Source organism: Hyla sarda, chromosome 12 (genome assembly GCF_029499605.1).
Source record: "Hyla sarda isolate aHylSar1 chromosome 12, aHylSar1.hap1, whole genome shotgun sequence".
In the NCBI taxonomy this organism is placed as follows: Eukaryota; Metazoa; Chordata; class Amphibia; order Anura; family Hylidae; genus Hyla; species Hyla sarda.
Genome location: NC_079200.1, coordinates 19,992,168 through 20,019,036, shown reverse-complemented (window position 1 = coordinate 20,019,036; position 26,869 = coordinate 19,992,168). Strand labels below are relative to the sequence as shown.

General features: G+C 44.3%; 1 protein-coding gene across 1 annotated transcript; it reads left to right on the top strand.

Annotated features, from left to right (window-relative positions):
• Positions 1 to 1,232: 1,232 nt before the first annotated feature.
• LOC130296266 (plexin-C1-like) lies at positions 1,233 to 6,667 on the top strand. Its single transcript, XM_056547658.1, is given in 3 exon segments — positions 1,233 to 4,211; positions 4,213 to 4,901; positions 5,948 to 6,667. Coding segments are annotated over 3 exon segments (4,119 nt in total). The 3' UTR covers positions 6,399 to 6,667.
• Positions 6,668 to 26,869: the final 20,202 nt, after the last annotated feature.

Genomic DNA, 26,869 nt, shown 5'->3' with positions numbered 1-26,869 from the left:
TTCCGAGAAGAAAGAGTGTACAGAGGCAGTGACGGGGTCATTGCGGTCCCAGAGCGGTGTGGCCCAAGACAGGGCTTTTCCAGACAGAAGGCTGACTACGAAAGCCACCTTAGACCTTTCAGTGGGAAACAGGTCCGACATCATCTCCAGATGCAGGGAACATTGGGAAAGAAAGCCACGGCAAAACTTAGAGTCCCCATCAAATTTATCCGGCAAGGATAGGCGTAGACCAGGAGCGGCCACTCGCTGCGGAGGAGGTGCAGGAGCTGGCGGAGGAGATGACTGCTGAAGCTGTGGTAGTAACTGCTGTAGCATAACGGTCAGTTGAGACAGCTGTTGGCCTTGTTGCGCTATCTGTTGTGACTGCTGGGCGACCACCGTGGTAAGGTCAGCGACAACTGGCAGAGGAACTTCAGCGGGATCCATGGCCGGATCTACTGTCACGATGCCGGCTGGCAGGTAGTGGATCCTCTGTGCCAGAGAGGGATTGGCGTGGACCGTGCTAGTGGATCGGTTCTAAGTCACTACTGGTTTTCACCAGAGCCCGCCGCAAAGCGGGATGGTCTTGCTGCGGCGGTAGTGACCAGGTCGTATCCACTAGCAACGGCTCACCTCTCTGGCTGCTGAAGATAGGCGCGGTACAAGGGAGTAGACAGAAGCAAGGTCGGACGTAGCAGAAGGTCGGGGCAGGCAGCAAGGATCGTAGTCAGGGGCAACGGCAGGAGGTCTGGAACACAGGCTAGGAACACACAAGGAAACGCTTTCACTGGCACAATGGCAACAAGATCCGGCAAGGAAGTGCAGGGGAAGTGAGGTGATATAGGGAAGTGCACAGGTGAAGACACTAATTGGAATCACTGCGCCAATCAGCGGCGCAGTGGCCCTTTAAATCGCAAAGACCCGGCGCGCGCGCGCCCTAGGGAGCGGGGCCGCGCGCGCCGGGACAGGACCGAGGGAGAGCGAGTCAGGTACGGGAGCCGGGGTGCGCATCGCGAGCGGGCGCTACCCGCATCGCGAATCGCACCCCGGCTGGAAGCGGAATCGCAGCGCCCCGGGTCAGTGGATCTGACCGGAGCGCTGCAGCGGGGAGAGTGTAGCGAGCGCTCCGGGGAGGAGCGGGGACCCGGAGCGCTCGGCGTAACAGTTATTATATTAAATACCAATAAAAAATAAAATTAAAAAAAAGACACACGATAACTGCAGAGCTACAGTGTAGAGGTTGGTGTATCAAGATGTCACGGATTCTGCTCTTTCTGCTCTTCATCTTCACATTGACCGATCCTGTTTACAATGAAAAACCTTTTCGTTTCAAATATCCCATTAACAACATCGTTGTTGGGGGACAATATGTGATAGTCACCACAGAGAATTGCCTGTACCAATTGAATCACGCGCTGTTTCCACTGAAAACAACGGGACCATTTGGAGAAGATGATTCAATCTGCACAGGGGACAGTGACCAAAAACCAACCTATTAAAATAAAATCTTACTTGTCTACAATGACACTCTGCTCACTTGCTGGAATGAGAGAGGAACTTGTAATGAGCGCCATGTGGACAACTTTACAACTGTGGAAAAAGCTGGAGATTGTATTGTTCCCCTGAACAGGACACATCCTGCAAGGGGTTTTATATACTTTAAAGAAGATTCCATTAACTTATTTGTTGCCAAATTTCAAAATAATGATGGCTGTGATAACACTGAATACAACATTGCTGTAAGACCAAAAGATAAAATAAATAAGGACTTTACATTGTGGGATAAAGCTTTATTAAAGGCTAGCACACTGGGTCTGAACTATGTTGATGCATTCCAATGGAAGCACTTGTTTATCTTTCCTTATTACCTGTCTGATTACAGTAGTGCCAGGGTTGTTGTGCTAAAAGAAAATAACTTGTATTTGGTTTATCATACCCAGTCTAATCTCATATGTGGGAGCAAACCACAAAGAAAGATCATTTTATCCTCATTTGCATTTCACACTTCAGACAGTCTCCTCTGGGCTGGAATATTTACAACAAACAATAAAGCATCCACAGATAGAACAGCATTATGCATCTATAATTTTACGGTTCTGGAGACAGCCAAAACATCGATTAAATATGAAGACTTTCACGTTGATTCTCTTCATTCTGGTACTATTGATGATCTCTTACCATTACATGGAACTCCAACACTGACCCACGGAGACCTAACTGCTGTACATGTAAAAGAAGTGGAAAGGAGACTGGTATTCTTTCTTGGGACTGAAAATGGAAAATTACTTAAGGTTACTTTAAACTCAAACTACACTGCAAACTGTCCAGAAGTGTTGTATACATTTCCAGATGAAGCTCCTATATTCCAAACAATGCACATTGACCCTGTTAACATCAACTATCTATATGTTGCCACTAAAAAGGAGATAAAACGTCTGAAGATTGCAAATTGTGAACAATATGAATCGTGCAATGATTGCCTGTCAGCATATGATCCGCACTGTGGATGGTGTCATTCAATGAACAGGTGCACCATGAAGACAGAATGTGAATCTACATCGCTGGGAAAATGGAGTGGAATTTCAGATAAATATGGAAAATGTCTAATCAAAGTTATTCCCAAAGATGGAGAGATTTCAGTACACATTGAGAAAAACCCTTCACTGGACAAAGATGCCTGGAACTGTGAAATAAGAAATAAAGATAAAAGGGAAACCCTTTGTACAGGCAGAAATGAAACTCCATCCTTGAACTGTTCCTGCCAGTTTTCTGCACGTAGAACATTTGAAACAGACACATTAGCTGTTGTAGCACGGAGTAATGGCACAACTATCTCAGAACAATTCCAATTTCAGAAGTGCTCACAGTACCTAGAAAACAGTTGCTTAGACTGTATATCAAGTGGTTGCTTATGGTGTATCAAAACTTCTACATGTATGTCTCCACTAAGCCAGTGTGAAAATAAAGACTTTGCAGATGAGGACAAATGCAGAATCATTGAAGAAAGAGCAGTACAGAAATCTTCATCCCATGTCAACATTACATTTGTGGAAGTTGACAGGGTTACCACAGTAGGAAAGAAAGATGTCCTTATTGGTGGTGAAAATCTGCTAAATCTGTCAATGGTATCTTTATTTGGTGCCAGCAGTTGCAAACCTCAGGTAATAAAAGTGTCCCGTCACATAAATAAAACTCATGCCCAGATCTCTCTGCCACAAAGTCAAAATGGAGTCAAGAGACTTTGTGTAGATTTTTATGGGAATTGTTACAAAAATGGTATTACCTATCAATCGGTGTCGTGCTCAGCCATTGTTCCAAATACTATGTGGCTCAGTGGTGGTCGAAATATCAGTATATCTGGTAGAAATCTGGACTTGGTAGACAATATTGTCATTTCAAAGAACATGTACAAAGATCAAGACAGAAGTAAGTGCTTAGGAAATGCATCACATTGCCATTTTATAGCTCCAAAATTAGGTGAGACCATACAGAGCTCCTATGTGAACTTAGCCACTGAAGAAAGTACTGTGAGATGTGGGGAATTAATTTATAAGGCGGACCCTACTTTCAGTACTTATCAACTAAATGAGAATGATGCAGAGATTGAACTAAAAATAGAGAAAAAAAAGGATGAACTGAAAATTCAACCACATGAAATTGAAGTCCAACTACACTATGAGGCAGAGGTACTAAACTGTACAGCCTGGAATATAACAGGATTCACTAAGGATTATATATATTGTAAAGCAAAGAAAAGTTTAACTGGGAAAGTTATGGGCATACCATTGTGGGTTGAGGTTATATTAGGCAACTTGAAAGTAAGAGTAACAAATCCAAGCTCTTTCCTATATCTTTTCATTCTCCTGGTTGTTCCACTTCTTGTAATTGTAGTTATCGCTGCCATTTTAATCACAAGACACAAATCCAAACAACTGAGCAAGAAACTGGGCAAAGATATTGAAGAACTGGAGTGTGAAATAAGGAAAGAGATACGTGAAGGTTTTGCAGAACTTCAGACAGATAAAGAAGATGTGGCTGAGGAAGCCCTTGGAACTACTCCTTTCTTTGACTACAAACATTTTGTTCTAAATATCTTCTTTCCTGAGTCTGAAAAAAGCAAGCAAGACATATTTGAAAAACTGTGTGATACTATTCCATCAACATTCCAAGCTAGAAAGTCAACGCAAGATGAGGAAATAGTATCCACTATGAAGACATTATTTGAGAACCAAAAATTTTCTAGTTCTGCTTATCCATATCTTGGAAAAACAGAATGATTTTACACTAAAGGATCGATGTATGTTTGCATCCTTCCTGACCATTAACTTCCACTGTAATCTACTCTACCTCACTGGGCTACTTGAAAAATTAACTAAAGATCTTATTGAGCTATCTAGTAACAAACATCCAAAGCTGATGCTAAGACGAACAGAGACAGTTGTTGAAAAGTTACTGACCAACTGGATGTCTACTTGTCTGTATGGTTTCTTGAGAGAATATGTGGGAGAACCTCTGTACGGTCTTGTTTGTACACTAAATCAGAGGATACACAAAGGCCCAATAGATGCAGTGACATGTAGTAGTGTGGAGATAAATGTGCAATTTCCAAAAACACCAGATCAAGAAGGTGAAGATACTAAGGAGGGCCTTAAAGTAAATGTATTGGATTGTGATACGATTGGACAAGTAAAAGAGAAAATACTTCAGTCTTTCCAGAGTAAAAAAGGATATCCTTTAGGGCTTCCTCTTTGTGATATTGTTTTAGAGCTTCACCATGGTCAGACTTTTAAGAAACTCTACGACGTAGATTCCTCTAATGTGATGACAGAATATAATATCAGAAAGTTGAACACCATAAAACATTATCAGATTACTAATGGTGCCACAATCAACGCTGTTGTGAAAAAAAACGGTGGCAGTTCGCGATTTAAATGAACGATCGGATCGCCCGCAGCGCTGCTGCGGGGATCCGATCATTCAGAACGCCGGACGGAGGTCCCCTCTCCTTCCTCCGTCCGGCTCCCGGCGTCTCCTGCTCTGGTCTGAGATCGAGCAGACCAGAGCAGGAGATGACCGATAATACTGATCTGTTCTATGTCCTATACATAGAACAGATCAGTATTAGCAATCATGGTATTGCTATGAATAGTCCCCTATGGGGACTATTCAAGTGTAAAAAAAAATGTAAAAAAAATGTAAAAGTAAAAGTAAAAAAAAAGTGAAAAATCCCCTCCCCCAATAAAAAGTAAAACGTCCGTTTTTTCCTATTTTACCCCCAAAAAGCGTAAAAAACATTTTTTATAGACATATTTGGTATCGGCGCGTGCGTAAATGTCCGAACTATTAAAATAAAATGTTAATGATCCCGTACGGTGAACGGCGTGAACGAAAAAAAAAAATTCTACTTTTTTAATACATTTTATTAAAAAAAAAATTATAAAAAATGTATTAAAAGTTTTTTATATGCAAATGTGGTATAAAAAAAAAGTACAGATCATGGCACAAAAAATGAGCCCCCATAGCGCCACTTATACGGAAAAATTTAAAAGTTAGAGGTCATCAAAATAAAGGGATTATAAACGTACTAATTTGGTTAAAAAGTTTGTGATTTTTTTTAAGCGCAACAATAATATAAATATATATAATAATGGGTATCATTTTAATCGTATTGACCCTCAGAATAAAGAACACATGTCATTTTTACCATAAATTGTATGGCGTGAAAACAAAACCTTCCAAAATTAGCAAAATTGCGTTTTTCGTTTTAATTTCCCCACAAAAATAGTGTTTTTTGGTTGCGGCATACATTTTATGATATAATGAGTGATGTCATTACAAAGGACAACTGGTCGCGCAAAAAACAAGCCCTCATACTAGTCTGTGGATGAAAATATAAAAGAGTTATGATTTTTAGAAGGCGAGGAGGAAAAAATGAAAACGTAAAAATTAAATTGTCTGAGTCCTTAAGGCCAAAATGGGTTAAAAATCCACAATTTGTCTTGGACATAAAAAAGACTGTTTTGTTGGACATCTGCCTGTCAGTGATAGCCCAGGCTTTTATGGATGGATTTTCTCTTGCAGAACATCAACTAGGAAAATCAGCTCCAACTAACAAACTCCTTTATGCAAAAGACATTCCTTTATTTAAAGAAGAAGTAAAGGCTTACTACAAAGAAATTCGAGATGCTCCTCCTTTATCCTCCACAGAGTTGACTGACTTCTTGACCTCTGAATCAAAGAAACATGCCCACGAATTTAAAGAAGATGTGGCAGTAAAGGAACTTTTCAAGTACATTGAGAAATACTTTCATGTGATTACAAGCACCCTGGAAAAGGAGACAGGATTTGACTCTGAACTGAGGAAGCTCCAGCAACTTACAAAAATACTTGAGGACAAAAATAAATGTGGGTGGGAATAGTAATGTATACTATTCAGCATTGATCCACTGTCTACATGGACAGACAATGCTAGTTTGCCCTTAATAGCACACACAAAGATATTTGAAAACATCTTCTATCCTCATAATGTGAATGCTGCTCCTGTGGCCCTTGTTTATTAATTATGTGTAGCCACTTTCCCCATTAGGTTCAATGATGAGACTTAGTGCAACTATCTCCAAGGGAGTCTATGAGAGTAATGTAAAGAGATGAGCCCTGACTGTTCTGGACTTGTGGACAGTAGGTGTGCGTCTTATAGGGATTTGTAGGATCTCAATGTAAAACTAATGAAGCACTTGTACTTAATAGAATTGCATCAAAGATCTCATAACTGGCTATGCTTCACTTGTAATGTATGTTATCATATTGCATAGTATACCCTGGTCCATATACTGCTGCCTCAGCTAAAACATTTAAAGAGATATATACTGTACAGGGCTTTATTTTCTAAAGGATGGCTGCCACTTCAATGGCATTAAAACCTAAAATATACGGTTTATGCTCCTTTTTAAAATAGTAAAAATTATAATAGGTATCACTATTTTTCTAGCCAAAACGGCACAATGATCAAAAAGTCCAAAGGGGATGTTAACAAAACATTCTTCTAAATCAGTGGTCTCGGGCTGGTGGCCCTTCAGCTGTTGCGGAACGTCAACTTCCAGCAGCCAACAGCTCTCTGGGCATGCTGGGAGTTGAACTTTTGTGACTTCTGGAGGGCCACCAGTTTGAGTCTTCTGTTCTAAAGTGATGGAGCATTACAACACAATGGTGTAGAAAAATGGCGTATATACAGTATATGTGACATTCAAAAAATGAATTCCATTTATTATGTTTAAGTTTAAAGGACTATTATAATATTCAAACATTTCTAAAATGCATTTAATGTAATAAAATACTGACCTTCAAAAAAAGGTATCTTAGAGGTATCTTGTCAGGTGATAAGGTTACAATACAGGCCCCAATAATACAGTACATACAAACAAATACACACCTAAAATACATAATGAGTAAAATCCCACTGAGGCCTTGGGCCTGACAACTTTCCTTAAAACAGGGAAATAGGGATCTAGGGGTGTTGGGACAAATCTATGATAGTACCCTGCAGTCCCCAAATATTACATGACCTGTTTTTTTGTTTTAGAGATTGGCCAGGTCATAAAAGACTTCACGATTAGTGTTGAGCGGCATAGGCCATATTTGAATTAGCGATATTTCACGGATATATGGACGAATATTCAACATATATTCGCTAAATTCGCATATTCGTAATATTCGCGTTTTTTTCGCATATGTGTAAATTCGCATCTGCGAAAATTCGCGTATGTGAAAATTTATAAACTTTATGGCAAGTATACCAGTGTAACTTGATAGAAACAGCAGAAGGGAGGGATCAATATTCGTGAATATTCACATATGCGAATATTCGCCCGGCGGTCTCACACAGTTGTATTAGAGCCTTCTTTAGACCACACAAGCTGGAAGCAGAAAGGGATGATCACTGTGATGCGTAATGTGAAAAAAAAAGGGAATATTCGTCATTTCGAATATATAGTGCTATATTCGCGAATATTCGCGAATTTGCGAACATGCGATATTCGAGAATAAAATTTGAATTGCGAATATTCGCGAGCAACACTATTCACGATACAGGGTTCAGGGAATAGGGATCCACCTTTTACCCTGTGCCCCAAATACTGCACCTCTGTCATGGCATTTTGATGGTTTGATGGTGAGCCCTTCCTTAGCTATTGCTTCACCACCTTGCCCAGGTAAATCAGGTGCTTCTCCTAGGTCTTGCTGAATAAGGCAATATTATCTAAGTATATAAAGGGAGAGTACGAGCTCATACCACTCACAGATATTTTAAACAGATTTGGCAATATAGAGTGAATTCAGGTAGAAAACAGACATGGTGCACATCTACAATCTTGCACAATGATCTAATTGCTTCTCAGCATAATTTAAAAAACTAACAGGTTGTTAGTATATATACGTTTTAATCAAAAAGTACAAGCCCACTCGCCACGTCAAGGCCACCTATTTAGAGTGGGTCCCTAACGTCCCTAGCATAAAATGGCGTAGCACTGGGCGGTGACCACCACCGCCGCAACACCAGTGCCCACAGGGGGAATGACCCACTGGCAGAGCGGCCCCAATGCCACTCAAACCAGTCCATGGGTCTCACCTTCCCGCAGACACGGCGCCACGGCAGCAACGGACGCCGCACAGCACCACACCAGTGTGGACAAGGTCCAATAGCTCACTTACCATGCTCTCCCAGTCAAACTGGGAGGCTGCCAGGAAAGAAAAGGCCCATGTGTAGCTAACTACTACTTCTATAGGGTTGGGCTGAGGGGGTGGGGAAGAGTGCAGACAACATGTTAAAAAAAAAATAGAAAACACAATGTGAATTCAGGTAGAAAACAGACATGGTGCACATCTACAATCTTGCATAATGATCTAATTGCTTCTCAGCATAATTTCAAAAAACTAACAGGTTGTTAGTACTGGTTTGGACTGGTTTGAGTGGCATTGGGGCCGCTCTGCCAGTGGGTCATTCCCCCTGTGGGCACTGGTGCCGTGGCGGTGGTGGTCGCCGCCCAGTGCTACGCCATTTTATGCTAGGGACGTTAGGGACCCACTCTAAATAGGTGGCCTTGACGTGGCGAGTGGGCTTTGTACTTTTTGATCAAACCGTATATACTATCTGTTAGTTTTTGATATTATGCTGAGAAGCAATTAGATCATTGTGCAAGATTGTAGATGTGCACCATGTCTGTTTTCTACCTGAATTCACATTGTGTTTTCTATCCCCTCTTTTTTTTTTTTGTTTGAACATGTGTCTGCACTCTTCCCCACCCCCTCAGCCCAACCCTATATAAGTAGTAGTTAGCTACACATGGGCCATTTCTTTCCTAGCAGCCTCCCAGTCTGACTGGGAGAGCATGGTAAGTGAGCTGTAGCACCCTGTTCACACTGGTGTGGTGCTGTGCGGCATCCATTGCTGCCATGGCGCAGTGTCTGCGGGGAGGTGCGACCCATGGACTGGTTTGAGTGGCATTGGGGCCGCTCTGCCAGTGGGTCGTTCCCCCTGTGGGCACTGGTGTCGTGGCGGTGGTGGTCGCCGCCCAGTGCAACGCCATTTTATGCTAGGGACCCACTCTAAATAGGTGGCCTTGACGTGGCGAGTGGGCTTTGTACTTTTTGATCAAAACGTATATACTAACAACCTGTTAATTTTTGATATTATGCTGAGAAGCAATTAGATCATTGTGCAAGATTGTAGATGTGCGACCATGTCTGTCTTCTACCTGAATTTGGCAATATAGAGGCTGAATCCACATACCCGTGCTCAGTAGAAAGAGAGAAGGTCAACAAATGTATACAAAGAAATGAAGCCACGGCACTGGTAAAGCTTTGTCGTTAAAAAATCTTCTTTATTGCAGCATTGCAGGTCTACAGGAAGCTGGACCAAGACGCCAACGAGCGCTGGTTTAGCGTGCAAACACGCATTGTCAAGATGGAAAATTATTTTTGTTAGGGCAAGGGGCACTGTGCCCATTCCTATTGGATCGATAACATTAGTTGGTGCCCCCTTGACCCAATGCGGTTCCTGCTGCTTTTGGGATCAAAATGGGATGACTCCTAATAATATGCCAATTTTTCTGAAAGATTTTTTTTAATGTTGGCAGCTTCGCAGTTTACAACATTGAAAAAAATCCTTCAGAAAAATTGGCATTTTATTAGGAGTGATCCCATTTTGAGGGACTTAGTCCCTGAAAATCCAGGCATCACTTTTAGACGTTCGAGAAATTTACATAATTTAATTGCCCCAGGTAAACTTAAAAAATTGGATAAAAAATTGGATAAAAAATTGGAAGGTACCCCCATAATTGGGGAAATAGTCCTTGCAATAGCAGCCGCTGTTTGTGCTGCTCTCTAATAAAAAATGTAACATATGATTTTAATTCGTTCCAAACTAAAAAGATATACAAGATCAAGGGCAACAGCAATTGTGATACGAATTTTGCAGTTTATCTTTTATCTTGCACCTATGGTTTGCAATATGTGGGCCGCACTGTTCAGACAGTGCGATCCCGCATGAACAAGCACAGGTGGAACATTAGGCATGGTTTCATGCTTCACAGTCTGTCAAGGCATTTCTTCACTACACACCAAAAATCAGTCGAACATCTTACATTAAAAATCATTGGAAATATTCCAGACAATGTACAAAATAGATACCAACAGTTAATCAATAGGGAATCCTTTTGGATTTATAAATTAGCTTCTTTGACTCCGTCTGGACTTGAAGGGGTATTCCAGGAAAAAAAAAAAAAATTTTATATCATCTGGCTTCAGAAAGTTAAACAGATTTGTAAATTACTTTTATTAAAAAATCTTAATCCTTCCAATAATTATCAGCTGCTGAAGTTGAGTTGTTCTTTTCTGTCTGGCAACAGTGTTCTCTGCTGACATCTCTGTTTGTCTCGGGAACTGCACAGAGTAGAAGAGGTTTGCTATGGGGATTTGCTTCAATACTGGGCGGTTCCCGAGACACGTGTCATCAGAGAGCACTAAGACAGAAAAGAACAACTCATAAGTACTGAAAGGATTAAGAATTTTTAATAGAAGTAATCTACAAATCTGTTTAACTTTCTGGAGCCAGTTGATATATAAAAGTTTTTTCCTGGATATCCCCTTTAATGAAATTATCGAAAATGTTTGATAAAAAACCTACACATGGTTGATCTTCTCAGACTGTGGAGCATGATCACATGCATTTAATATATATATATATATATATATATATATATATATATATATTTTTTTTTTTTTTTTTAGATATCTATATCTAATTTTTTTGTTTTTTATTATTATTATTATTATTATTATAACGATACTCATTAGTAAAACTGGTTTATATTTAATAATATTTTTATTAATATTTTCTGTTTTGGTAAAAAAATGCTCTAGTGTATGGCGTCTTTGATAAGGCGTTTCACACTTTTCACACTGATGTCTTTGATAAGGCATTAATGATCATACATATTTCTTTTTATTTCTTATGTTTTTTCATTTATTACAAATATATTTTCATTATTATTTTTTTTCACATTGTGGTTGCCCAAGAATATATATATTTTTAATTGCAATCTTAATGTATTGTAAATTATCATTTTTTTTTATCTGTGATCCTTACTGGTTTATAAAGGGTTAACATTTTGGGTATATAACCTTGCTTGTATCTGTGATTGCTATGCCTGAGGAAGCTGCGCTTGCGCAGTGAAACGCGTTGTATCTTGGCTGAATAAAGCTTTTTTACCTGAACCTGCCGACCTGAAGCCTCTTTGTTCCTGTCAGCGCCACACAAGTCCCTGTTACCTACGAAGTTCCCCGCATTATACAAGTTTCTATAGGATGGCTGCAGATGGATAATCAAAATTTCTTCTTAACACACGCTAACCATTGTTGTGTATGCCGGTACATAACCGGAGCAGGTAAGAGACCATCTGTATCCCCGTTCTTGTTCAGCTTTAGCATGTGTGATCCTCCACAGGGAGCGGCTTTGCTTTGTGTTTTTAGAAGTAAAAACATGTCAACTTTATGATGAAAATATAAAGTACACATATTGTATATGTGAATCAATATATCATTTATGTGTTATGTCTATTTTCCTTATAAGCAGAGAGCTTCAAAGTAAAAAAAAAATGCAAAATGCAAACATTTTTCTTCAAGTTCTGGAATTTGTCACCAAGAAATGATGCAAGTATCGACAAAAATTTACCACTGACATAAAGTAGAATATGTCACGAAAAAACAATCTCGGAATCAGAATGATAACTAAAAGCATTCCAGAGTTATTAATGTTTAAAGTGACAGTGGTCAGATGTGCAAAAAATGGCCGGGTCTTTAAGGTAAAAATGGGCTGGGTCCTTAAGGGGTTAATATATAAGTGTAATGACTACATATATGAAACATGTAAAATAAGAAATGTATAGAACATATATAGAAGCACGCTTAGCTTATGCAGATAGTAGCTATATAGAGGCTACAGAATTACAATAGCTACAAGTAACTGTGTTGTACACACACATCAGTCACCACACGGTCAGCAAATCAAATCTATGGCATCATTCCCCTGAGAGAATATTATACCAAGATGAATACAGAATAGACCTCCCCCCCTACTCTTTAGACATAGGAAATACAAGTGACACAATCGTTAACACTATTGGGGGATATAAGTGACACAAACATGAACACAAGCCCATCTGCCTAACCACACACAACGGAACAACAATTTAGATACAGCACAATATAAATATAGTATCTAACTGCACTAAATTTGACAGGAGCTCCTATGAGGAACTCTGTGGATACATTTTTATTTATGACAAATAAGGTAGCAAAGGATCGGCAACTATGCTAAATATGCACTAATGTTAATGCATTGATACGCATTGGCCATGGCCCCTTTCTCTGCAGAAGACAGTTGGATGATCTTTATATACCCAACCTATCACAATCTCACCTTGAGATATTTAAAGGACATCTGCAGCGTGATTAACACTTATCCCCTATCCACAGGATAGGGGATAAGTGTTTGATCGCGGGGGGTCCGACCACTGGGACCCCCTGTGATCTCCTGTACGAGGCCGCGGCTGTCCCATGCAGGGGGCGTGCCGGCCGCAGCATGACATTGCGGCCGGCACGCCTCCTCCATACATCTCTATGGGAGAGGCGAGGAGGCAGCGCTTGTGCCTCCCCGCCTCCCCCATAGAACTGTATGGGGACAGTGAGGAGACGGGGCGTCCCCGTCGACCTCTAGGTCGACGCTACATGCCTTAGCGCTCACCAAGAGCGCTAATGGTGGTGCCCCGTTAGGGAGATCGCGGGGGGTCCCAGCGGTCGGACCCCCCGCAATCAAACACTTATCCCCTATCCTGTGGATAGGGGATTAGTGTCATACCTCTGCAGTTGTCCTTTAATAGATCTATTCATTATCTCAATTGCCCTAATGATATCCATGTCTTAACTCTGATTCTTACCATCTATGAAGCTAACTTGTTGTTAGTAGTTGCATGTAACAAAGTAGCTATTGTATATAGAAAAAAAGAAGAGAGGAAGACACATAAAACTATGGTATGGCTACGAGTATCTATCCATGACTCACAGCAGCACCTGGGACAATTTCTCAGGGCCCTCCTCTTGGCATGCACCCCCACTTGGGGAGGGTGGAGACGTCTTACTACCTTACGACATCTTGTGGTGTCCTCCATTCCCATCAACCACCCTTACTTCCTGTCCCCAGGTGCTTTTATGATCTCTTGCTCTCAATTATGTAGGCCCTGTGGTATAGACTTCTTAACCAATGGGCATAAATGGCCTCCCTAGGACAGAGGAAGACCCCCCCCCCCATGACAGCACTGTTCAAATTCCCCTGCAGATGGTGCTAAGCAGTACCCGTCTACAGGAAAATTACCAGTGACCACACAGATATAATTGAGACATGGGACCTCTACCAGTATGTCAACAAGTGTCATATATTTTGGCTTTGTTAGACGATAGCGGCCACCTGGTCTCATTTACTGTGAGATTAGGCCGTAACATTTAGTTTTGGAACTTTCTCATTTTTAGCCTTTTGTTATTGGATACAGGATGAGATGTGGATGGGATACATGCAGGCTCTAGTAAATTGTTAGGCACCTCTAACCTGGATACAGGATGTAGATGTACACTACTATTGCATGTGTAAACATGATCACTGTATTCAGTCACAGTACGGTCTTAATATTGACCTATAGAATATTGATACATTTTTACCCAGTCACAGTATGGTGATATTTTTCAGTTCCGGTATGGTGGGGCTATTCAGTCAGGGGAATTGTTCGGTTCTTATATGGCAATTTTACTTAATCATCATATGACGGTATTGGCGGTGTTATTTAGTCACGGTATGGCAGTATTGTTTAGTTCTGGTATGGCAGTGCTATTCAGTCATTGTATGGTGGTATTGTTTACAAACAAATGTGAGAATACAGCCTAGGCTGTGAGCTATCTGGTAAACTTCTTTTTACCTTTTAAACGCTCCGATTAACTTTGAAATAAAAATGTTGTGTGTAGCTCATGGTCACTATAGTAAAGAAAACTGATACCCTGACATTGCCTATATCCACAACAAAGGGTCATAAACAGAGAACAGAGAATAGCAAAAGCGATCGATCCTCAAGGGTACAGTAAAAATAATATAAAAAGTAAAAAAAATATGGTCCCAGTATGATTAAAAAGTAATAAAAATGAAAGAAAAAAAAGGAGAAAGAAGATGACATGAGCGTCCAGTAGGTAAACAAAGGCCAATTTATATATATATATATATATATATATAATATATATATATATATATATATATATATATATATATATATATATATATATATATATATATTGTGAGAAGGTGAAAGGGATAATAGTGGACAGCTGATATGTGTATCCGAGGCTCCTGGCCTTGGTGAAGTGAGAGACGGTAATTTTTCCAGTGTCCGTGCTGCATGTTGCAGACTGACACTGCAGTTGTAGTATAGCTGCAAAGGCTCTTACTGGGAATGGTCAAGTGTTGGGTGGGTGAATCCCCTCAGGGATAACCCTGAATAAAGGCACCCAAATCAATTATAAAACGTAACTTTTATTTCATTTTGATTTAAATTAATATTAGTGCTCATTGGCCACTAGGTGGCAGTGGTGTATTAAAAATTCCAGCACTGTACATATGTGTTCAAATATTCCCATATGCTAACTAGCATGAATGGGTTTACTGATTATATTTGCTTTTATAGCCTGCTGGCTCAATTCTGCCAGTATGTACTTTTTCAGTTATGCATCCAGCATTAATGAATGAACTTGGCTGCGTTATTGTTTTTTTATTGCCAGCTGACTTTCAGTATTCCCTATTTCTCTTAGACCATATGACAGTGCTGCTCTAAAAACTATATCCCTCCTTCTTGACGTTTCGCCATGAGATGGCTTTTTCACTAAGAGCCTCGTGCAAGGCAGCTTGCTTCACCAGCTGGGAGAAGATTTGCTAGTTGCAGCTCACACTTCCAGAGAGAGCTGAGTGTAAAGATCTTCCCTGAGAGTTTGGAAGCTGGTGAGCAGACTGGCTGGAGGCTTTGAAAAGACTTGCTTGATGCAGCATGGGATGGACTCAGGTGTGAACAAACACCTAAGGAATACTAGTGGACTAATGTTACTTTTTCCTTTGTTCTGCGTTTAAAGACTGTTTGCCAAGTGTGAATAAAACACTGAACTTTGATTTGAAAAGTCCTGTGTCTATGCCTCTATACTGCAACGCACCTGTCTGCAAGAAAGAGTCATCACATTTGGTGGAGGATGCGGGCAATGCAGTGAGGTTAGTGACTGAGTTGCAGCACGCTGTTGGTAAGAACCAAGCCTGGGATGATCCCTCAGAGTTGTTGCTAGGGGCAACAATCCTGCCGACAATTGACTGTCAGTACGGCGTGTGTGTTTTCTCCAGTGAGTCAAGGCAAATCAGTGTTCCAGTGACCGCAGTGTTGCCAAAATAGAGGCTGTTATAAAAGTGCTCATGGAGGCCAACTAGCAACAGCGGCAGACCAACAGGCTCCAGCAGGAGTCTACCAGGCAACAGCAGGAGTCCACCAAGCAACAGCAGGAATCCAACAAGGATCAGCAGGAGACTAACCAGCTATTGTTGCAGCATATAATGGCACTACAAACCGCAGTGGCGACCCGGACAACCCCTGACGCCCGTAAAGCAGTTTGAATGGCGATGCCCAAGATGACCCCCTCGGATGATTTCGAGACCTACCTGACGGTCTTTGATAAAGTGGCCGTGAGGGAGAAGTTACCCCGGGACCAGTGGGCTGAGGTTATCGCTCCATTCCTGTCGTCTGGATCCCAGCAGGTGTACTTTGACTTTTCCGACGACCAGGCTGCCGACCATGACATTGTCAAGGTTGAGATCCACTGCCATGCTGGACCTTCTCCTGGCCGATATGTTCTGGAGGGCTCTGCCTTACTCCCTCCAGGGCAGGGTTTGCCAGGCGTCCCCTAGTAATGCACTGGAGATAGCAGACCTGGTGGAATTGTACGAGGCCACCAGGAAACTATGGGAGTGGGCTGTTAAACCCAGGGCCCCCCCCCCTTGCCCAGGCGGTTGGTAATCCCTAAAGTTCCCCAGGAGTTGTTCCATAAAGACCCCGCCTCATTGCTGTGTTGGGGGTGTCAGGAGCCGGGACATGTCAGGACCATGGACATTAACTTTGCCCACCACGCCTCCATGTGTGCCCAAAGACTGTGTGCCACGGGTATTCCTGAAATGATGGACTATGGTCACCTCTGTTGAGTGAAGGTGGGAGATACTGTGGTGGTAGCACTGTTGGACTCCGGCAGCATGGTTACTTTGGTGAGGTCTGACCTGGTGCCGCCCACTGAGTATATGGACCGGAAAGCTGGGGTCCTGTGTATTCACGGGGACTTAAAGGACCATCCCTAGTGACTTTGTCCACAGTGCCCGGCAGATGGACTCATGAGGTGGCTGTTGCCACAAAGTTACCGTGTGAGCTTATAATTGGGAGAGACTTTCCAGGGTTCTTGTCTATGTCGCCCCAGACAAGATTTCTCCAGACCCGCGAGGCAGGGGTATCCCCAATAGACTGGCCCTATTTAGGGGTGACCCCAGAACCCTGGGAACCCGAGTCAGAAGCACTAGCAGTGGGGGTGACCACCACTATGGTGGAAGAGGAGGTGTCGTCTCCACTGAACGTTATGGTAGGAGATGTGGAGGAACTGCCGTCAGGGCCAGAGTTGGCAGACCTCAATATTTCGGGAGAACATTTTGGTACAGCACAGCACCAGGACCCGACTCCATATCGGGCCTGGGAAAATGTATTAATTGTGGAAGGTGCGCCACAACAACCGGGAGCTGAGGCTGTATTCCCCCATTTTGTGGTCTTCCAACGGATGCTGTACTGGGTAAACCAGGTTCGGGGTGAGAATATGGAACAATTGGTGGTGCCTAAAGCTTATCGGAGGCTGGTGTTAGAGTTAGCCCATCAACATGTTTTAGGGGGCATCTGGGCCAGCAGAAGAGGCAGGTCCGAATTTTGCAGCGCTTTTACTGGCCTAGTGTGTATAAAGAGGTCGAAAGGTATTGTGAGTCTTGCCCAACATGCCAAATAAGTAGCCCCCAGCCACATTACCGTAGTCCCCTGGTCCCCCTCCCGATTATCGAGGTCCCGTTTGAACTGATCACTATGGATCTTGTAGGCACGTTGCCGAAATCCGCTAGGGGGCACAAAAACATCCTGGTAGTCCTGGACAATGCGACTCGGTTTCCCGAGGCAATACCTCTACGACATACCTCGGCCAAACTCCTAGCTAAGGAGCTAATGGAGATGTTTTCCCAAGTGGACTTACCTAAAGAGGTACTGACTGACCAGGGCACCCTGTTTATGTCAAAAGTAATGAAAGGGCTCAGTAAGTTACTGCAGGTAAAACAGCTACGGACCTCCGTGTACCACCCACAGACGGACGGCCTGGTAGAAAGGTTTGACCAAATATTAAAAAATATGTTAAAACAGGCGGTGGCTAGAGATGGAATGAATTGGGATCTTTTGCTGCCCTATCTTATGTTCGCAGTGCAAAAAGTGCCCCAGGCCTCTACTGGGTTCTCACCCTTTCAACTGCTGTACGGCAGACATCCACGTGGTCTGTTAGACATAGCCAAAGAGGCTTGGGAACAACATCCCACGCCGCACAAAAGTGTAGTTGAGTACGTCACTCAGTTGCAGGAACGGATGGAAACAGTGTTGCCCTTGATTAGGGAACATATGGAGGCAGCTCAGCGGGACCAGAGCAGAGTCTATAATTGCCAGGCTCGGGTTCGGAATTTTAACCCGGGAGATCAGGTTCTGGTACCAACGAAGTGATCGAAAAAAGTAGGGGTGGTGACTTACAGGGTACACCAGCCCGGGCGGAGGAAGCCAGAGCAAGTGTACCATGCAAACATGTTGAAACCCTGGAGAGATAGGGAGACTAGTGTAGATGACAGCCCCCGGCCAGGTTTGCTAGGGTTAGAGTTTTCCGTCCCTCAGTCTGGTGCAAGGGAAGCAGTTATCACAGTAAAGATTGCTGACAGCTTTTCTTCTGCACAGACTCAGGAGGCCAGGGAGTTTGTCAGTAGGAAAACCAATGTGTTCTCAGACCTTCCTGGAAGTACTTCTGTCATCCGCCATGACATTGTCACTGAACCCGGGGTAAAAACACAGTTGAAACCATACTGGGTATCTGAGTTGAGGCGACAAGCCATTTCGGAAGAAGTGAAATAAATGTTAAAGCTGGATGTCATCGAAGAATCGAAAAGTGAGTGGGCCAGTCCGATACCCCAGTGGGCTAGTCTTAATACCCAAACCAGACGGTACGTTACGGTTCTGTAACGATTTCCGTAAACTGAATGAGGTTTCCAAGTTCGATGCATATCCCATGCTCGCGTTGATGAGCTGATTGAGAAGCTTGGACAAGCCTGTTAGAGATGTTGCGAATTGTTCGCCCGCGAACAGTTCCCGGCGAATTTCGCATGTTCGCGTTCGCATCGCCGGGCGAACATATGTGAAGTTCGATCTGCCCCCTATACTTTAACATTGCAGTAAACTTTGACCCTGTGAGTCAGAGTCAGCAGACACATTAAAGCCAATCAGCAGCAGTCGCTCCCTTCCAGACTCTCCTACCTCTTGCACGGACGCCATTTTACCCTCATTCAGCATGCTGCAGGCTTAGGAAGTGGAGGGTCAGAGAAGCTGCTCCTGCTGTATAGGGAAAGCAATAGCTAGGTTGCTGCTAAGTGGTGTATTCAGGGTCCAGTTTACTTCTAAAGCATTAGTGTAACATCTGCTTTAAGGACAGCACCCAAAAAAGCCCTTTTTAGGGCTGAAAGATATCATTCTGTCTTGCAACAGCTGGAGGCACCCTGGTTGGGAGGGAGCCGCTGGTTAAAAGGGGTAATCCAGAAACAAACTTAAGTTCCTTCAAGCAACTAACTACTACAGTATTCAAAGGGCTGAAATATATCAGTCGGTGTGTTTTGCAACAGCTGGAGGCACTCTGGTTGGGGACCACTGCATAAAAGGGGAACTCTGCTGGCAAGCTTTTTTTCTTTAAAGCAACTAGCTACTATAGTATTCAAAGGGCTGAAATATTTCAGTCCGTGTGTTTTGCAACAGCTGGAGGCACCCTGGTTGGGGACCACTGCTTAAAAGGGGAACTCCGCTGGCAAACTTTTTTGCTCAGTCACACTAGTGCAAATCACATTTGGTGTGACAGTTGTGCAAATAAAAATAAAAATAAAAACTTTTTGGGCTGTTAAATCAAACCAGTCGTCACTGTCAGTTCACGTCACAGTTGCTAGTTTTTTTGCCTGCAGGGCAAATTGTGTCACCCTAGTGCAAATCAGATTAGGTGTGACAGTTGTGCAAATTAAAAAAAAAATACCTTTTTTGGCTGTTAAATCAAACCAGTCATCACTGTCAGTTCACGTCACAGTTGCCAGTTTTTTTGCCTGCAGGGCAAATTATGTCACCCTAGTGCAAATCACATTAGGTGTGACAGTTGTGCAAATTAAAAAAATAAAATACCTTTTTTGGCTGTTAAATAAAACCAGTCGTCACTGTCAGTTCACGTCACAGTTGCCAGTTTTTTTGCCTGCAGGGCAAATTGTGTCACCCTAGTGCAAATCCCATTAGGTGTGACAGTTGTGCAAATTAAAAAAATAAAATACCTTTTTTGGCTGTTAAATAAAACCAGTCGTCACTGTCAGTTCACGTCACAGTTGCCAGTTTTTTTGCCTGCAGGGCAAATGGTGTCACCCTAGTGCAAATCACATTTGGTGTGACACTTGTGCAAATTTAACCAAAAAAATAACAGGCAGAGGAAGGCCACCCCGCAGGGGCCATCGTGATGCTGGGATTCCCTTTGCCCTAGAATGGCCAGTGTTCAGAAGCCACGTACCCTGAACCCCCAAAGTTCTGAGGACTTAGTTGACTGGCTATCACAAGTCAATCTACTACAGCTTCCGCTCGGAACCTTGACGCACCATCCTTCTCCTCCTCTAGCTTAGCTTTGGGCACCTCTCATGCTACCACTTGCCCGCCTGCCGCCACCACCAACACTAGAATCACAACAGCTTTACTTGATCCATCAGAGGAGTTATTTACACATCAGTTTGAAGACATGAGTGATGCGCAACCATTATTGCCAGAGGATGTAGTTAACAGGGATATGTCTCATTCAGGCAGCATTACACACATGGACGTACGGTGAGATGTTGATGTTGTACCCACTGCTTCTTCCTTTCTTGAGGTGTCAGATAGCGGTGAAGGTGTTGATGACGATGTGTCCGTGGATGCCACGTGGGTGCCCGCTAGAAGAGATGAACAGGGGGAAATTTCAGATGGGGAGACAGAGAGGAGGAGGAGACGAGTTGGAAGCAGGGGGAGGTCGTCGCAAGGAGCTATTGGCACAGTTAGACAGCATGCATCGGCACCCGGGGTCAGCCAGACGGGACGCCAATCAACGCATGCTGTTGCCACCACCAGAATGCCGTCATCGCAGAGCTCAGCAGTGTGGCATTTTTTTTGTGTGTCTGCCTCTGACAACAGCGTGGCCATTTGCAACCTGTGCCAAAAGAAACTGAGTCGTGGGAAGTCCAACACCTACCTAGGCACAACTGCTTTGCGAAGGCACATGATGTCACATCACAAACGCCTAAGGGATCAACACGTCAGTACAAGCAGCACACAAAATCAAAGTCGCCATCCTCCTCCTGGTCCAGCATCTTCAGCCAGGTCAACCACTGCTGCCCTCCTTGCCCCCTCTCAACCATCTGCCTCTCCGTCCCTCGCCTTGAGCAGTTCCTGCTCATCTGCCCACAGTCAGGTGTCTGTCAAGGAGATGTTTGAGAGCAAGAAGACAATGTCTCAAAGTCCCCCCCTAGCCCGGCGTCTGACAGCTGGCTTGTGGGAACTGCTAGCCCGCCAGGTTTTACCATACATGCTGGTGGAGTCTGAGGCCTTTAAAAAATTTGTAGCCATTGGGACACCGCAGTGGAAGGTACCCGGCCGAAATTTTTTTGCACAAAAGGCAATCCCCAACCTTTACTCCATTGTGCAAAAGGAAATTATGGCATGTCTGGCACACAGTGTAGGGGCAAGGGTCCATCTGACCACTGATACCTGGTCTGCAAAAGCATGGTCAGGGCAGGTATATCACCTACACTGCGCATTGGGTAAACCTGGTGACGGCTACAAAGCATGGAATGTGTGGCTCTGCAGAGGAGTTGGTGACACCGCCACGACTTGCAGGCAGGCCTGCTGCCACCTCCTCTACTCCTCCTACTCCATCCTCTTCCATAACATCCTCGGTCGAGTCCTCTTCCACTTCTGCGTCTTGCTCCACATCACCGGCACCCCCCAGCTCCCCAGGTGCTATTCCACATCCCGGATACGGCAGTGTCACGCCATCTTGGGGTTGAATTGCCTCAAAGCGGAGAGTCACACCGCACCAGCGCACCTGTCGGCCCTGAACGCACAGGTGGACCAGTGGCTGACTCCGCACCAACTGGAGATCGGCAAGGTGGTTTGTGACAACGGAACAAATTTGTTGGCGGCATTGAGTTTGGTCAAGTTTATACATGTGCCGTGCATGGCACATGTGTGTAATCTGATTGTACAACGCTTTGTGCTCAAGTACCCAGGCTTACAGGATGTCCTGAAGCAGTCCAGGAAGGTGTGTGGCAATTTCAGGCGTTCCTACACGGCCATGGCGCACTTGTCAGATATCCAGCGCCGAAACAAGATGCCAGTGAGGTGCTTGATTTGCGACAGCCCAACACGTTGTAATTCAACACTCCTAATGTTCGACCGCCTGCTCCAACAAGAAAAAGCCGTCAACGAATATTTGTATGACCGGGGTGCTAGGACATCATCTGTGGAGCTGGGAATTTTTTTGCCACATTACTGGAGGCTCATGCGCAATGCCTGTAGGCTCATGCGTCCTTTTGAGGAGGTGACAAACCTGGTCAGTCACACCGAAGGTACCATCAGCGACATGATATCATTTGTTTTCTTCCTGGAGCGTGCCCTGCGAAGAGTGCTGGATCAGGCAGTAGATGAGCGTGAAGAGGAAGAGTTGTGGACACCATCACCACCAGAAACAGCCTTATCAGCATCGCTTGCTGGACCTGCGGCAACGCTGGGAGAGGATTGTGAGGAAGAGGAGTCAGAGGAGGAATGTGGCTTTGAAGAGGAGGAGGAAGACCAACCACAGCAGGCATCCCAGGGTGCTCCTTGTCACCTATCTGGTTTCCGTGGTGTTGTATGTGGCTGGGGGGAAGAAGATTATACCTTCCCTGACATCACTGAGGAGGAGGAACGGGACATGAGTAGCTCGGCATCCGTCCCTGTGCAAATGGGGTCTTTCATGCTGTCGTGCCTGTTGAGGGACCCTCGTATAAAAAGGATGAAGGAGAACGACCTGTACTGGGTGTCCACGCTACTAGACCCCCGGTATAATCATAAAGTGCCTGACATGTTACCGCATTACAGCAAGGCGGAAAGGATTCAGCAGGTCCAAAATAAATTAAGAAGTATGCTGTACACAGCGTATAAGGGTCATGTCACAGCACAACAGGGATCTAACAGGGGAAGAGGTGAAAGAAATCCTCCTGCTCCTCCCACGAACACGCCGGCAAGGACAGAATGCTGTACAGACATGCTGTTGATGGAGGACATGCGGAGCTTTTTAAGTCCTACGCATCGCCACAGCCCTTCGGGGTCCACCATCAGAGAACGACTTGACTGACAGGTAGCAGACTACCTGGCCTTAACCGCAGATATCGACACTCTGAGGAGCGATGAACCCCTTGACTACTGGGTGTGCCGGCTTGACCTGTGGCCTGAGCTATCCCAATTTGCGCTCGAACTTCTGGCCTGTCCCGCTTCAAGTGTCTTGTTGAAAGGACCTTCAGTGCAGCATGAGGTATTGTCACTGAGAAGAGGAGTCACCTTGGTCAAAAAAGTCTGGATTACCTCACCTTTCTTAAGATGAATGAGGGATGGATCCCGAAGGGACTGACACTGGGCGATACATTTGACTGAACAAGGCCAGATCAGATGAGCTTCCTTAGGCTAAAAATGGTCCACACGCTGCTGTATTTGAACTCTGAATGCCTGATGACTTGCGTGGCTTATCCGCCACCAACTAGGGTTAAAGCCGCAATGTTTTATGGGACTTTCTGCCTGGCGAAACAAACAGAAATTTTTCTGTCCGCTGCTACAGCTGCGGCTGCGACAATACCAAATTTTCCAGCCAGGTGTACATGCCTAATTTTTCGGGCCTCTGCTGCTGCTGCACTGGTTATGTTGCTGGAATTTTTCTGCCCGCTGCTACAGCTGTGGCTGCGACAATACCCAATTTTTCATCCATGTGTACATGCCTAATTTTTCTGGCATCTACTGCTGCAGCACTTGTTATGGTGCTGCAATTTTTCTGGCAGCTACTACAGCTGCGACAATACCAAATTTTCCAGCCAGGTGTACATGCCTAATTTTTTGGTCCTCTGCTGCTGCACTTGTTATGGTGCTGCAATTTTTCTGGCCGCTGCTACAGCTGCGGCTGCGACAAAACCCAATTTTTCATCCATGTGTACATGCCTAATTTTTCTGGTACTCTCTGCTGACATCTCTGTCCATTTTAGCAACTGCGGATTTTAGATGTATGCTAAAGGTAGCACTGGGGCTCAGAGGTTAGCACTGCTGCCTTGCAGCACTGGGGCCCTGGGTTCAAATCCCACTATGTGCTGCCTAAAGGGAGGCTCTAACTATGTGCTGCCTAATATGGGGGAATCTATGTGCTGTCTAAAGGGGGGATCTAACTATTTGATGCCTAAAGAGGGGGCTCTATGTGCTGCCTAAAGTGGGGATCTAACTATTTGATGCCTAAAGGGGGGGGGGGGGCTCTATGTGCTGCCTAAAGGGGGCTAAAGCACATTATTCCAAACTATTTAGGAATGTTAGGTGATTTATGCCCTTTATGTATTAAAACCAGACTCTGCATCAACTATGTAATTTTCCATGGGAGTTTTGCCATGCATCCCACTCCGGCACACCACAGTCCAGGTGCTAGTCCCCTTGAAACAACTTTTAAATCACTATTGTGGCCAGAAAGAGTCCCTGTGGGTTTTAAAATTCGCCTGCCCATTGAAGTCAATGGCGGTTTGCCCGGTTTGCCAGTTCGTGAACTTTTGCGGAAGTTCGCGTCGCGGTTCTTGAAGCGAAAATGTTATGTTCGTGACATCACTAAAGCCTGGTACTTTTCTATTTTGGACCTCTAAAAAGGCAACTGGCAGGTACCCTTGACAGAGGCTGCCAAAGAGAAAACCGCATTCGTCACACCAGAAGGCTTGTTTCAATACAAGGTGTTACCCTTTGGTCTACATAGCGCTCCCGCTACGTTCCAAAGGCTAATGGACATTGTGCTCCGGCCACATCGTCAGTATGCCTCAGCCTATCTGGATGATATCATTCACAGTACAGACTGGGAAAGTCACCTACCAAAAGTGCAGGCCATTGTAGACTCCCTTAGGAAGGCTGGGTTAACTGCTAACCCCAAAAAATGTGCAATTTGGTTAGAAGAGATCAAATACCTGGGGTATGTCATTGGGTGTGGAGTTGTCAAACCCCAGGTAAACAAAGTAGAGGCCATTCGGGATTGGCCACAAACTGTCACTACCCGACAAGTGAAGTCATTCCTGGGGATGGTGGGTTACTATATGAGGTTTATCCCCCACTTTGCTACAGTAGCTGCACTCTTAACAGACCTCTTGAAGGGTTGGTGTGTTGGAATGAGCAGGCAGAGCAGACTTTCTCCGCTTTGAAGTCAGCACTTTGTGGGTCTCCGGTTTTAGTGACACCCGACATCAAAAAGCAGTTCGTAGTACAGTCGGATTCCTCTGAGGTAGGTCTCGGTGCTGAACTCTCACAGGAAGTCAATGAGGAGGAGCATCCCATTGTCTTTCTCAGCTGCAAACTTACCCCGGCCAAGACCAGGTATAGTATAGTGGAGAGAGAGTGCCTGGCCATTAAGTGGGCACTCGAGTCTCTCCGCTATTATTTGTTGGGGAGGAAGTTTCGTCTTGTGACAGATCATTCCCCTCTCAAGTGGATGTGCCAGGCTAAGGACAAAAATGCCAGGGTCACCCGTTGGTTTTTTTCCTTACAAAACTCTAAGTTCACAGTTGAACACAGGCTGGTCGGTTGCTAGGTCCACTGTTGCGCATATGTCCACCTCCTCAGGGTTGAACAAAAAGGGGGGGGGGGTATGTGAGAAGGTGAAAGGGATAATAGTGGATGGTCGATATGTGTCACCAAGATTCCTGGCCTCGGTGAAGTGAGAGCCGGTAATTTTTCCAGTGTCCGTGCTGCATGTTGCAGACTGACACTGCAGCTGTAGTATAGCTGCAAAGCTAATGCGTGACGGCTCTTACTGGGAATGGTAGAGTGTTGGGTGGGGGCCATTCCCCACAATTCAGGACGCCTTTTGTTGGCCTTAAAGGCAGCTTGCTTCACCAGCTGGGAGAGGATTTGCTAGTTGCAGCTCACACTGCCAGAGAGAGCTGAGCGTAAAGATCTTGCCTGAGAGTTTGGAAGCTGGTGAGCAGACTGCCTGGAGGCTTGGAAAAGACTTGCTTGATGCCACATGGCATGGACTCAGGTGTGAACAAACACCTAAGGAATAAAGGTGGACTGTTATTACTTTTTCCTTTCTTCTGCGTTTAAAGACTGCTTGCCAAGTGTGAATAAAACACTGAACTTTGATTTGAAAAGTCCTATTTCCATGCCTCTATACTGCAACCACACCAGTCTGCAAGAACGTGTCATCACAACATATATATATATATATATATATATATATATATATATATATATATATATAGTGACACTGTGGCAGGATTGAGGGCAATGAAAGGGTGTTTTTCCAAGAAAGACCTTTATCCTAGCTGAGCTAGCAGAGACGCTCATCAGGTGCCTAATCAATGAGGCCAGCAGAAGTGTGGGAAGTCAGCATATAAGGAAAGGAAACAGAATAGTCTGGACTCTCCCCAGAAGACAGCAGGGTGGCTGTGAGGGAGAGGCAAGGGGTCCTTGCAAGGAGCACACAGCCAGGCGCTCTGAGTGGCCCCCACCAGTGAAATGGACAGACAAGGAGTCATAGTACACATGGCAAGAGCCTGCAAACGCTGTGTGTGAACAGTGAGTAAAGGTTGCAGGAAACCTGTCTTTTGAGCTGGTGGAGACTAGCTGACCAGTGGATAGAGAGGGAAGTGACAAATGTGTAATCAGTGGTTAGACGGCCTAGGTTT